Source organism: Equus przewalskii, chromosome 8, assembly GCF_037783145.1.
Source record: "Equus przewalskii isolate Varuska chromosome 8, EquPr2, whole genome shotgun sequence".
Lineage (NCBI taxonomy): Eukaryota > Metazoa > Chordata > Mammalia > Perissodactyla > Equidae > Equus > Equus przewalskii.
In genome coordinates, this window is record NC_091838.1 from 31,125,130 (window position 1) to 31,139,643 (window position 14,514).

General features: G+C 37.2%; 1 protein-coding gene across 4 annotated transcripts in view; it reads left to right on the forward strand.

Moving 5' to 3' along the window:
- Nucleotides 1–2,005: 2,005 nt before the first annotated feature.
- LOC103554151 (ST18 C2H2C-type zinc finger transcription factor) overlaps nucleotides 2,006–14,514 on the forward strand; it is a 98,542-nt gene continuing 86,033 nt past the window's right edge. For all 4 annotated transcript variants that reach the window (XM_070630607.1, XM_070630609.1, XM_070630608.1 and 1 more), the window contains exons 1-4: nucleotides 2,006–2,042; nucleotides 2,764–2,867; nucleotides 9,175–9,229; nucleotides 11,305–11,335. In XM_070630607.1, coding sequence (XP_070486708.1) covers nucleotides 9,175–9,229; nucleotides 11,305–11,335 — 86 coding nt within the window. In that variant the 5' untranslated portion in view covers nucleotides 2,006–2,042; nucleotides 2,764–2,867. The remainder of the gene's footprint in view (nucleotides 2,043–2,763; nucleotides 2,868–9,174; nucleotides 9,230–11,304; nucleotides 11,336–14,514) is intronic.

Consider the following 14,514-nt stretch of genomic DNA (forward strand, 5'->3'; position numbering starts at 1 on the left):
TATTTCATATTAAATTTATTTGCCCTATCATCAAATTTTCACTTTGAGTTTAGTTTGGAGGATTTTTTGAACCAGAAGTAAATCTGTGGTTCTCTGCTTTAAGGATACAATTGACATATGCATCATATCATTTTAGGTCATTACCCCCACACCACCCCAATCAATAAAATGTAATCTGATATACTCTTTTTTAAATAACACAATGGATTCATTACCTTGTATCACAGGTCTAAAGAACTGTCTTTTTCCGAAGAAGGTACTCACCCATGAAGCAGCTGTAAAGAACTAAGAGTCCATAATTATTGGCTTGAAGTAAAGCAGATAGTGAGTACTCTGTGATGACTCCATTGAACAAGTCAAGCTATGTCTTAACTAGAAAGCACACTTAAGGACTATGTAGCCCATTAGTTTACTAACACCTTGGTTGTCATATAGTTTTATCTTTTAAGATTGCTGTTTCATAAAAGTATGAGCTTCTATGGAAAAGTGTTCATCCTAGTAGGTGGGGGTAGAGCTGACGCTGCTGCAAGTGTGGGAGCTGGTCAAGACCCCAGGTCTCGGAGAGACGAGTACTGTGGGTAACACTTACACGTGGAATCTAAAAAAGTCAAACCTGTAAAAAACAGACAGAGAGTAAAAGGGTGATTACCAAAGGATGGGGGGTAGAGGGATAAGATTGATGGTGTTTAAAGGTGCAAACTTATAAGAAGCACCAAATAAGCCATCGAGATCTAATGCATAGTATATTGAATACAGATAATAATATTGTACTAAAAAAAACCGATTCCAAGTCTCAGGGTAATTGTCTTCCAAAATGCGTATTTTCTATGGCTATTTTAGTTAAGTCCTTAAGTTTTATAAAAATGGTTTAAGATCAGCAAAAGAGATGAAAGTATAACAATTAATAAAAATGGATTTTTAAAGTTATCTCCTTGACATAATAATGGGGCACATGCAGGGGATGGAGGGAACTGAATTCAGTGGAAGATTCCTTTTGGTATCAGCCAAGGATATGTTTCCAAAAAGCAGGTGGGTGGAGTTATTAATGATAGAGGAATGGAATAGGGAGCCTCTGAAGGGCTCATATTTCCCATTTGTATTTTGGTGTACTTGGACTTCACCAGCCCTTTTGTGAAAATCACATTTCTAAACTTATCTTTCGTTGGCGCCCTCTGTGCACTTCTCCAAGTCGATCTCAGCTGTGCTGCCTTAACTCTCCTCCCCAGGGAGGGGAGAGACGGCAGATGGGGTTAGGGCAGAGGGCTGATGCATCTGACAGCAAACGGCCGGGTTGTTGAGTGGAAGCTGCGAGCGTCAGGAAGCTACTTTTCCCCTGAGAACCAACTAACCACTGAAGAAAGTTGAAAATGAGCCCTTTGAGAAACGCTATTAAAAGTAGTAAAAAATTGCAATTGTGCAGATGATGTGCTGCTGTGTGCTTATTCGGATGCTAATGAGTTTGACATTAGGGAACTCAGAGGGTTTACAGCTACTCCCTTATGTGATTCAGTTCTTTATTGGCAATCTTTGAGAAAATAAATGGAAAATGTATTGCTAATAAATACATAACACGATAGGGTATTAGACAAAAAGCCATTACTTTCAGGATTTAGAAAGAGCTTTGCTCACCAGTGTGACTGTTTTCCAGAATCTTTTGTTTTACGTTTGAGTATGGCAAACAAAGGGGATAGGCAGGTGGAAAGCTTCAGAACTCTTTTTGAACTGAGGATGAAGTAGAATAAGCCAAACACATTTGTAGAGAGAGCGCTTTTTTTTTTTTCAGTTGCAATCAAACACAAACTAAGAATTCTCAAGGCCCTGTGCTACCTTTCAATTCTTGCATCCTGTACAGTAACCTACCCTATCACTCAGTTTTATCCGTTTTTCCCCAGGAACTACGGTTGCTGACTTGAGTTGAAGAAGCATCTGCTTAATGTCCGGTCAAAGCTTACAAGCAGTAATACAGAAACCTATGGTTAAAAAGCCGGCACTTCAGTCTCCTGCAAAGGGTGAAACACAGGACGAGAAGAATCTGCAGGGAGGTTGGTGGCTTGTGTTTGAAAATATCAGAACCCCTATACATACAGATTGTAAATGTGCTTTGATATATGTGGTGTTTGTATCAACAGCCCCTCTCTAGTATGCTGAGTGTACTACACTGAATTTTCAAGTTTTCTCTCAAGGGCCAAATGGCCTGAAGACAGATTCTGTACCCATCCCTGGGACCAAGTATAGGTGATGCAGCTCTGTGTATTATGTCTGAATGCAAAGTAAACCAAGAGCCAACTGTTTCCATGGAAAGCAGGCTAAAACATTGGCAAAAAGCACGAGTAGCATTTTATGACAGTCTCATTAAAGAGAGCCCTAAATAACAAAGGGATGAATTCTGAATCTGTTTTTTGTGACTTCTTGAGTATAGCACATTCCAAATCTTATCTGAACTGTTTCTTTTGATGATTAAAAGTAAGAATAACAGTGATAATAACTGAGAGCCCTTTTATCCAATTTCACTATGAAATTGAAGACATAATATATTTAGTTTGGTGATAAAGACAAACATGAACTTGGCTTACCTTAAAAAATGTAAAAATCTTATTCCCATTGATGTGTAATATAAAATTTTTTGTTCTTTTTAGAGTTAAATCAAATTATAGGTAAAAGTGTCAATGCATTGTCTATTGTTCACATCAGTGTTTATTAACGCTCTTCGATTTATTTGTCCTACCTGGTATGCTTTCCTTCTTTTATTTTTTACCTTAATAGAATGAATTTCAGGATTTCTCATTGAAGTGGACAAAGACATTTAGTCACTTCGACGGAGCGGGACAAACTGAGTTGGCACACAAGTCACCTGCAGAAAGAGAGAGGTAGGGCAACATTTTTATTAAAAAGTATAATAGGGGCCACCTAGTGGCATAGTGGTTAGGTCTGTGCTGTTCGGCTTTGGCAGCCAGGGGTTTGTGGGTTTGGATCTCGGGCATGGACCAAACGCTGCTCATCAAACCACACTGTGGTGGCCACATCCCACATACAAAATAGAGGAAGATTGGCACAGATGTTAGCTCAGGGACAATCTTCCTCACCAAAAAAAAAAGTTGAATATATTGAAAGGAAATGAATCCAATCAAAGCATTTATGTAAAGGCTCTCCTCCACAACAGTGCTTTATCTCTGCATTTGCTTTGAAAGAAATTTATTGTTAGTGCTGAATTTAGAATTGTGATTTTTGTCAGAAGCATTGTCACTTTAATATTTAAAAATATTAAACAAGTGAAGTCCTCTGAGCCTACAAACCCTTTTGCATATTGATTGGCACGTGTTATTTGTTCACACACATTTGCCCTTAAAGAAAGGTTCAGCATTAAAATAGTTTTAAAAATCCAATTTGAATTCATTTGTATTAGAAATCAGTTTACTTAAGGATTAAGAGTAAATTAGTGAGATGTTTTAAAAGCATGTTTTTTAAAGCACTGTAGATGACTTCTAGAGTTAATTCCTACAAATACTGAAAAGTAAGGAATTAGATTGTCCTTGGGAAAAATCTACTTAAATAATTTATCCCTACATGAATGAGCTTGTTTTCTAACATTAACATATTTTGCAACACATGCATCTCAAAATACCAGCAAGCAAAAATTTTTACGGCCCTTTTAGGGTGTTCCTTACATGAATTATCCTTAAACAGGTCGTATTAAAAGAAATTTTTCAAAAAGTTTCCTAAAACATGAAGCTGATGATTGCCCCCTTGTCTCCCAAAGCTGTGACTCAGAGGCCATGGTCTGGCGACTAATAGAAATCCTTGGCACATGTTGGCTACCTAAGGGAATAATAGAACTATTTGCTGGAATCGTTTGGCAAAAGGACACAAACATGTGGCTTTGGTTTGTATTCAGCATTACCAGTTGTGCAAAGTTACAGGATGAAGTCTACACCAGCAGTGACAACTCAGAAATAAGCAGCGAGAATCCAAACAGATCAGTGTCCTTCCAAAGCTCCCCAAGCTTGCCTCAGGTCTAAGATTTCTTTTATTGCGGTGCATTTCCAAGTGACTCTAGAAAATTCCCTTTGAAAATCACTTCATCTATGGGGGATGTGCATGCAGTTGGACCTCAGGAAGACCTTTTTCTAAAGAACTGTGCTTAATCTGAAAGCAGACCGGATCTGCTTCTTCCTTTGGTTGTGGTGTTTCTTGGGAGTGGGAGCCATTAGAGGAGACAAGGAGAGTTATCCTAAATTTAAAGGGGAGACATCATTGAATTCTCCAGCTTTCTATACTGAATCAAAGACAGTACAATAAAAGACAGATAGCAACAGAGAGTTGAAATCAGGGATAGTGTGCCCTAAATAAAGGATTCTGAAAATGTTTATTTTATTTTGGATAAAGGATTCAGAAAAAGTTAAGAAAATTATTAGTATGTCCTCACAGGTGACTTAAAAACCTCTGTTTAAAAAAACCTTTGTTTTTTTAAAGTTTATTTTCTGAATCACTCTTCCTGAGTAATTGATAAATGTATGAAAAGAAAACAAGAAAAACAAAAAGAAGGTAAGAACAGAGAAAAAACATACTTGAACATTCTGTCTTAGTATTCTTCTCAAGAAGTCAACTATTCTTTTAATGTCACAGCTTATTTTCCCCATCTTTTCCCTGTGTAACAGGGAAACATCTTTTGCTGCTATTTTGGGCTGATCCAAAGCTATGTTTAAAACAAAATGATGCCAGAATCATCAACAGAAAGGGCACTCAGTGCAGGGTTCTTTGTTCTTCAATCTGGCTAAATTTCCTCCAGAGGTACTGGCATCATCTAGTTGTTTCATTTTCTGGGTTTAGCCTTTTCCAACTTCCTGAGTTTCCCTTTGTCATTTTTTTAAATTGACTTTTGGAAAGGAAACATCCATGGAGGATAAAGGCTCCTCATAGAGAGGACCCCAGGACCTCTTCTCAGCAGCCACAGGGCTTCCTCTCACCATGGCCATGAGTCCCTAGGATTGAAATGACATTGCGCAAGAGTAATGTGACACAACTTTCAAACCTGAGTTGCCAGTTCAAAAATCTCAGGAGAGGAACACAATGAAATCTCGCTAAAAGTGGAAATTCTTGTTGAATGTATACGAAGGACTTCTCAAATTAAAGGAGCTACCTGCATGAGATTATATATAACTAGATAGTGTTAAGATTAATTGTGTAAGGATTTTGAGAAAGTGTCTACAAAACCTATGGTCACCAAGGCTTTTTCTATTAACTCAAGACTATTTATAAACATATATTGAGGATGTCAGTGTCTAGAGTTCTCATGAAAGGAGAAATCAAACAAACATTACTAAGAGATTTGTTTTATCAAATTCTTAAGAAGCGGCTAAATATTGACTTGGAGGGTTTTTGTTTTGTTTTGGCTTTGTTTTTGTTTTTACCACTAGGTTAAAATAGAATTTTGAGTGAAAAATAAAATCAAAGGGAATGAAATCTCACATACCAGTAATTGGCTTGCATGAATGAAAGCAAAATTGAGTTTATGAATCCTGTGTCCTGCTCCTTGAACTTCTCCCTCCAACAAACTAGCAATTCCAGGACTCCCTCTTGAGCCCAAAGGCAGGCACCAGACCTGTGCATCAGGGTGATGTGGCTGAGAGATATGCTGAGCGCTCCTGATGGAAGCGCCAGTGAGAAAAGATGGGCAAGTACAAGTTACTAGGAAATCACTGTGTGTACCTGTGCATGGGTGTGTAAGTACATAAAGATGTTAAATGAGAGCTGCCCAAGTTCAACTAAGTAGTTAAATTTATTTTATGGTCATTTTTCTTCTTCATTGCCTATCTTCTTATTTCCATTGTTTGTTCTTACATGTCCTTCCTCCAAGTTTTGCTTCCTTGCCTTCTTAATTTTATAAATGTCTTTTCCTCTTGCCATTTCTCCTTATATTGACTCCTGTCCCCAGAGAACTGGAGAATGAAGTCTTCTTAAAGTTTTCTTCATGGCTTTATTATGAATTAGATACCAAGTAAGAACCATTTTTCCCCCTTTCTATATGAATGCCATACATAATATGTCCATACTCATAGGTTAAATGAACTTTTCTTGAAGTAGTTTTAGATCATGAAAAATAAGAGTGGCAAAGCCTACTTTTAATATTCCTATCTCTATGAGAAGTAGATTGTCAAAGCCAGGAGGAACTCCTTATAGGAATCTCTGAAAGTATCTTCTCTTGTTCCTTTCCATAACAACAGAATGAAGCAGATAAAGGCCCTGAGAAACTGGGAGAAGGACAGCTTTTTAGAAATTCAAATCTCTGTTTTGAGAAAAGAAATGACACATTAAGTTTTACAAGATTAATTGCAAATTTTTCAATAGTGTTTGGGACTTAGGCAATAAAGATGATCAAGTCTCCTTTTCTGATAGAGAAAACCAATGTTCCCAGCGAGAAGCATGGTTTTCAAGATTGCAGCACAAGTTATTTAGGTCAGTGTCCTGAATCAAACCCTAATCTCTCCTATAACTCTGGGAGGATGTGAAAGGATGATAATCCCACTCTCCCCTCCCAGGTCTCCCACGCACTGGGGTAGAAATCTCTTTCCGCCTTTAATCAACCATTCACTGAACGAGGTGCCCACTGAATATGAGGTTTGATTTTACAAAAATTGTCTACCCATTGGCAATTTATTAAAGTCTGTGAGAATAATCCAAATGAAGAATACTTGGAAATTTCTACTCCCATATACAAGGTTTTAAAGAACAAAACTTATTTTCAAATTAAGATCTATGAGGAGGGTAAATGTTAAAACCTTCCACCCCTAACAAGAATAGCATATGTGCTTCAGGTTTCTGGTGTTCTTATTTCCCAAGAAGCTATCAGACGTGAGTAGATAGTGAACTTAGTAACTTTTAGTGTTCTTCAGGTGTGCAGGAGGGAAAGAAGGTGAAATAATGGGTTTTATATTATGGCCTTGGTCCATTTCAGTCCTACACTTTGGCCCACAAGTTAAATTTGAAAACCTAGTTTTATGAATGAATTACTAGTTTTTAAAATGTTTATAGAGGACATAGATGCTACACCAACAAGAGGACAATAGCCCCACAAAATGCAATTAGGAAGCCAATATTCTAAGCACAATCTAGCAGAGGTCCGTGAATATTCATGCATTCCTTCCAATGACTGTAATGGGGAGGTGGCTGCATGGTGTGGTGACAGAACAGTCAGGTCCGAGGATAGCTGAACTGCAAAGTAGAATTAGTCTTAAAGCTGCTATAAAGGAGGTTAGCTTTAAGTAGCTTTCTGAAACTTTTGTAAGTGCCTGCTGGCACTGTTTGCAGTCTGAGTTACAGTTTAGTAAAGAAACTCATGGAGTTCAACCTGCACTTGCTTTTTGGGGGAATTGTTCGGAGTGGTCGGGGAGAGCTAATAACACCTGTTTGGCAGGCTACGTTAAACTCGTGTGGAGTCGATGCTCACCCACAGGAGTAGCTTCCTCAGAAATAGTTGCTGGTTTTCATCACTTTAACCCTCATGCTACTGATCTCTCTTAATCAAGTGATTCATTTAGCACATGGAGGGGAGTTTGCATGAGTTGGGCCACTTTATATGCAACAGAGGTGCTCATGGAGGAGGAGGATTTCACAATGCAGTGCTCACCATCCTGAGTAAACCAAGCCATTTTAATCCTAGGCAGTGTCACATCCATCATAAATTCATGTGGTTTTAAAAGAAGGAAAATCTACAGGAAAAAAATGATCACCTCTGTTTTACTGTTGTTTTCTCTTATTATGTAGTTTTAAAATATTCATAACAATGGGCCATTTTATTCAGATAAAGCAACTGCTGCTCAGTAAAAGCAGTGAACACTTTTTGTTTGCTAATTTAAAAAGCAGTTCAATGATTGGTGTGGTGTTTATTATGAAATGATGACAAAAGAGTACTGGTGGTTTTAATAGTTTTAGCTTACGAGGGCTGTCGTTAATTTTGTCCATAGTGTTGCAGGTGAAAAAATGCACAATGGATAAATAGTCTATATTGGTTTAACTGAACATAATATATAGTGTGTTCTGGAGTTGTTTGTCTCAATAGACTATAGTAATCAAAAGTAATGAACCTATTATGTGCAGGACCTTGGAGAGCGTCGAATGGCAGTAAAAGTGTGGCACATAAAAGGTTTATTAAAGGAAATTAAAGTCCATCATTGCCACACCTGCTCCCCTATTATAAGTCTATGGCAGGTCAGTGCCTTCAATCACAACTCAGCCTCGGAGAGCAGAGATGCGTCTCCCATTACCATTGCAGTCACACCACAACCACGCGAGTGTCAGGATTTAAGGATGGCAGCCACGGAGAGCACCTTCTGCCTGCTTCTGATTTTCAACTAGCAAAACAACTTCTCTCTATTTAAGAATTCCTTCTGATAATGTGAAAAAGTGGATTAACGTAAGAGATGATTAGAGGATTCTAGTGAAATGGATGAGTGTAGTCAGGTCAGACTCTATCTCCATGTGGACAAAAACAAGCTTTTAAAGACTTTGCATAGCTTTGATAATTTATTTGATTATGTTTAAAATAGTCAGTATTGGCATTTTAGGGAATTTGCTACTGACACATACAACACTCAAATTTCACCTTCCTTATAGATTTGGATGATTATAACCAATATTTATTATGGAACTCTGGGAGTAAATGTATGTCATTGTTGGTGATCAGCATTTCCAATGGGACTTTGAAGTGGTGGCATCTCAGAGGTTTGCCTTCATGTTGCTTTTTTATATACAGGGAATTATCTTTTCTGACTTAGAAAAAGTCTAGAAATGCAAAGGAATAAGGCTTTAGTAAATTAGTCTGAAACCTTTTGGTTTGGTGTTTGAGGTTTTGTCTCCTTCACAATGGCTGTTAACCAGACAATCCTTTTTTCTATCTTTGTAATGCCAGAAGTATTTGGATCACTAGGAAACACTTATGGACTAGGACATCTGCCCTCTTGTCACTGTTCCCTCTGGTTCCAGCATCTATAGAAGTATTTCTAAAACTTGGGGAATGTGAGGGCAGTCCCAGCTCTCTCCCTGTAGACTCAGAATGTTGTACAAGAGCATCAAGGCTACTGTCTTTTTCATAATGACCTTCAGAACTTTTAAAGATATGTTTTCATATTTTGGTCAATGTCAAAGGAATGACCTCAGGACTTTGTGTTCATGTTACAGATGGATGCAGACGCTGAAGATAAAACGCTGTGTACCCGCTCTAAAGGAACCAAAGGTGAGTTAGCAAGCAGATTCCACGACACCGTGCCCACCACACCATGAAATATGGGAGCTCCAATGCTTAGTCCCTAATGTGTAGTAGGAATGATTACAACTTCCTCAGGGCTTCATTTTTAAATCACGCTAGGACACTGGATCATGGCATTGAAAGGCAAAATATTATGAACCAGAAGTTAAAGGACTCAGAAAAATCTGAATGATACATGATGCTAATTTTTACAAAATGCAGTCATGAGTGGATTTGAACATCATGCAAGACAACATAAGGGTCAGCAAGGGAAGAATGCTTCATGGAGACCTTCAGATTATTGAAGTGACCTTTAATGGCCAAGGGAAAAGACTGAATTGTTAGTGTATTGCCAAAGCAGGTTTTGGTTTTTATGTTATCTGGTTTAGTGGCTCCCAGTCTAAACTTAGTTCAAGTAAAATGATGATGTTTGTTTTCTGACTGTCCCTGCTGGGAATTTCCAGCAGCTCTGCAAAGTAATGTTTGAAAGGTTTAACTTGCCGGTTATCCCTCTCTTTTTGTAACCAACAGATGGTAATGTAATATTGAAATATAAACAGGCCCTTGATGATCTAAACATCTGGAAAACAGGATTGACTGGCAATAATACCCCTTAAGGAAAATAACTTTTATTATAATTAGCTATATTTTTGTGACCCTTAATTCTAAATGGAAAACTGTAGGTTCACCATGGCCTCTGAAAACACTCTGGGTAGCTGTTCCCTACCCAATTCTTCTCACAGTTGGGCAGCCATCATGCAATCTTTTGGAAGAGTTTTGAGATTTACACTTGAAAGAGGCTAATCAAATGGAATTCTCTCGTTAGCTATGTTTATATATGTAGTCAAGGTAAATAATTCCTGTTTGAGTAAAGTCCAGAATCCTCAGATTTTTAATAGATTCCAAGATGATTTTTTCAGTTAAAATGTAACCATAGTTATCATTAGCCATGACAACCAAAATGCAGAATAATGTGGTATAAGATATGGAACGTTTTTCTACCCAAACAGAAGTTTTACACTCGATAGTTTTCCAGTTTTAGTTTAAGGTACTTTTAAAGTATTCACATCATATATCCTAATATTTAGAATGAAGTATTTCTAAATATTAGATTTTTATGCCCCAAACTTCTCAATAGAATACAAGTTTAAGAAAAACAATTTATGTCATAATTTAGGATAAGCTCACATCTGCCATAAATATCAGCATTTGAAAGACTCTATTTGGGTTGTTTGAATCTCCTGTTTTGACTTCTAAAAGCACACTACTCTATCATACTTTTGAAATGTGGGTCCTTTAATTTGCAATTCTTTTTGGACTTCGAATTCTTTTGGCACATACATATACATCCTTAAATAGATCCAAAATGTTCTTCGAGAAATGAAACAACTGTTTCTCGTGTAGCATGAGTAATCTTAAAACCACCTGTTGTTTCTCTCAAGATGCTGCTTATCCTCATGTAGGCAGGTATTTATAAACATGAACTTCTTTAGTTCCCATCATTTCAGTCAGAAAAATCAAAGCATTTTTTTCTATAAGTTTCTTGTTTTTAAAAAGATGTTGATATTAACATGACTGCAGCTTATCCTCCTCTTTCTAGACATAGGAAATTTATGGAACAAAATCTTGGGACATATTCATTAGTAAAACATTGCCAGTTTTACTTAAACACTTGTTTAATGTCAATGAAAATGTAAACAGGACTTTTTTGAAAACATTCCTATAAGCAATAAAATTGATTTAAAAAATAACTCAAGTCCTTGGTGCTCCTGTAATTTTTCAATGAATCCCTGAGGGCGGGTATTTGGAAAGTCCACTCCATGACTGCAAGGTCCCAGGGTCGCCAAAGACACTAAACCCAGAATCATCTGTTCTGGGCAATATTCATCTTTCCTCTTGTCTCCAAAGAACCAGAACCAGACAAGATCAATCCACCCAGTGGGAAATAAGGCAGGGTCTGTGCTCACCTTTATTGGTCATTATCTCTAGGTGAGTGAAAAGTTTCTGTTATACAGCTTTCAAAATTATAAACTGATTTTCCTTTTGTTTCTTTTTGTCAACAGTGCCAATGGATTCTCTAATTCAGGAGCTCAGGTAAGATTTTCCCGACATTACTTTTTCTAATATTGATTGGCATTAATTATTAGAATGTTTTGTACTTTTGAAGACTCAGAATCCCTGTTTTAGCACAAGGAATAAGCCAAAAGGCTTATTTCACATAGCCTCTGTCTATTCACCAAAGAAGCAGAGAAAGGGAAAAACTACTGAGAATTGATTGAAAACAATTCAAGCTACTATTTTGATAACAAAACACAACAAACTTTTGCCATAATGTGAGTAATTTCCCGCTTTTCTCTGCAGAGTGTGTGCTGCCTCTGTGTACACACCTTGCATGTGGTTTGCTTTTACATTGATGATAAGTGAAGAACTGAGTCTTCATCTGTGAACCTGATCAAGAGATAATCCAAGTCCTAAATTCTCCACTTTTTTTTAATTGTTAGATAATTCTATCTGGTAAGCACATGATTTTTTTTTTTTTTTTTTTGAGGAAGATTAGCCCTGAGCTAACTGCTGCCAATCTTCCTCTTTTTGCTGAGGAAGACCGGCCCTGAGCTAACATCTGTGCCCATCTTCCTCTACTTTACATGTGGGCCGCCTACCACAGCATGGTGTGCCAAGCGGTGCCATGTCTGCACCCAGGGTCCGAACCGGTGAGCCCCGGGCCACTGAGAAGGGGAACATGCGCACTTAACTGCTGCGCCACCAGCCAGCCCTGCACATGATTATTTTTAATGTAAACATTTGAAGATAATGTGACTGACAGGTTTTTGGGTGTATCTACGCATTTTCACTTTAGACACTGTGTGTGCACCTCAGGCAATATTTTGAAAATTCCACCTTAATAGGTTTTACAGAATAAACCTTAATTAGATTTTCTTTCAGAGTCTTTGTGAGGTGTAGTTAAAAAGAAAGGTACATATTTAAAAAGAAACACATGCTGAAGACATATTTTCTGTACTGGTGATATTTTTTAGCAAAATTGTGTCAGGAACAAGATGAGTCCCTTGTCTTTCCTCTAGGTTTGCTCTTACACACCCAGAAAGTCCCAAACCCACTATACCCCAGCTTTCTGAAAACAATGGTCTGATATGTGTTCCTCAGGGAAATGGTTGAAAACTAGAGGTTATATAACTGCATGTGGTACACCTGAAAATTTGTAATGTATGCATTAACAATTTACGTAGCTACTTTTCCAGGCAACTGTGCTCTGCGATTTCTTGAAGCAAGAGCTATCTTAGATACTTCTGCGTTGCTTAGGATTCCTTCTGTCAGTTTGGGTTCATCTCTTTAGTGGAACACCTATCTATCCAAACTGAGTACAAGCTTTCATGCTGATGCTCTTCTCTGTGGAAACTTGTTGGTAGGGAATCCATGGCCCTGCCTACGTTGTTGATTTCATCACTGGCAATTTTACATTTTAAACTACTTTCCTAAGAGCAGAACAAATAGTGCACCCATACATTGGGACAGGAGTAGATGACTGAATTGTCTGGGTCACTTAAATTCTTGCTTTTTAAATCTGCTCTCATTTAAACTTCCCATCTGTTTAGAGACTTTATGTCTCCTGTAGAATGATCAAAAGAAGTTTAAAATGAGCGAAGGCTCCGAGTGCGTGAGCTGTTTGCCACACCAGGGGGAGGTTTCCTAGTGGTCCACTGCAGAAACAGAAACAGGCGCCTGCGAACTTGTGGTCGCCTCACCTGCTGAAGTGACTTTTCAATCAGAGTCGTTTTTGGAAGTCGAACTATGCATGGGGGAAAAAGGCCTTTGAGTGATGTGTCTTGAAAAATAACTTAAAAAGGAAAGAGAATTTTAGTGTGTGCTTTGGCCTAAGGAGAGATGTATAATTCATAGAGAAAGAGGAAGGAAGTAGCAAAGAGAAGTGACTTTGTGAGGAAAAAATGTCTAATATAACCTTTCTGAAGAAATAGAAATTACCATTTAAACACTTGATTAGCATTAATAATGATAATAAAACTAATATTTATTGAGGTCTTATTGTGTGCTAGACACTCTTGAGCGTTCTCTTTACCCTGTCTCATTTGATCTTCACAAGAACCTTATAAGGTAGAAACTATGATATTTCCAATTTTCAGATAAAGAAAGTGAAAATAGTTTATGTGAATAGCCCAAGATAACACAACTAGTAAGTAATGCAGACTTCTGACTTAGAGGGCAACTTCTCAAATGCCAGGCTGTGCTTTCTCTCCTACACAATGAATATTAACTGTTCAGAATAGAAATCAAACAGAAATGACTTGTGTTCAAGTCCTCAGCAGCTGGATTTTTAAAATTCTATAATTTAACCTTTATGGTTTGTTTTTCAAAGTCTAATTTTCTGAAATTCACACAAAGAATATATTTTAATTAAAAATAATAATGTTTCCTATTCTACTAACTCTCTAAAAATTATTTTTTGTCAGATATTCAGTTTTACCTCATTTGTCATTAGATCAACTCAGAAAGCTGGTGATAACTGCTCAGAAAATTCATAAACAAAACTAATTCATCCATTTTCTTTAGTAAAAACCAGTTTGTAAAAATTACTGATTATTGTTAACGTTATAATTACTTGTTTTCAACAGAACAATCAAGCTGAGGCTGAATAGGTCCCAAGTTGTTTCTTAAATGGTTTAAGTTGACCCAGCTATAGACCCTAACTATCGTTCTATATCAATCTTGAAAAAAAGTTCTGATTTATATGGGATGTTATATTTTTAGTGTCTTTTTAATTTTTACAGCTTTATCCATTTTCTGCAATTGCTCCCCCAGTTTATTCCAGAGACTTGTTGTGCTCCAGAATCCAGAATTTGTTGCATGCCTGAACTCTCAGTATCTTAGGAAAAGTATCATGTTTTCCCTGGTGTAAAAGTTATGGCTATTTTGTAGAGAACATTGGCAACTTTATTTAGCTCTTCTTTTTAGAATGCAATGGACATGTTATTGCTTCTAAAGCTACTACTTACAAAAATAGTAATACAAATGAAGCTAATTTAAATATATTGTATATTGTTCATGACACTAATAAAAATTGATACTGACATTCTCATCTTCTTATTGTACTCTATGTCAGCTACTATCATCACCATTAAAAAAGCAATTTATAACCACAGGCTCACCTTTAATCTTATACCTTATTAGCATTTCCAGTCTTTCCTCCAACACAATTCAGGTTACAGGTGGTGTTGAGAAGGCTCTCTTGCATCTTTCTA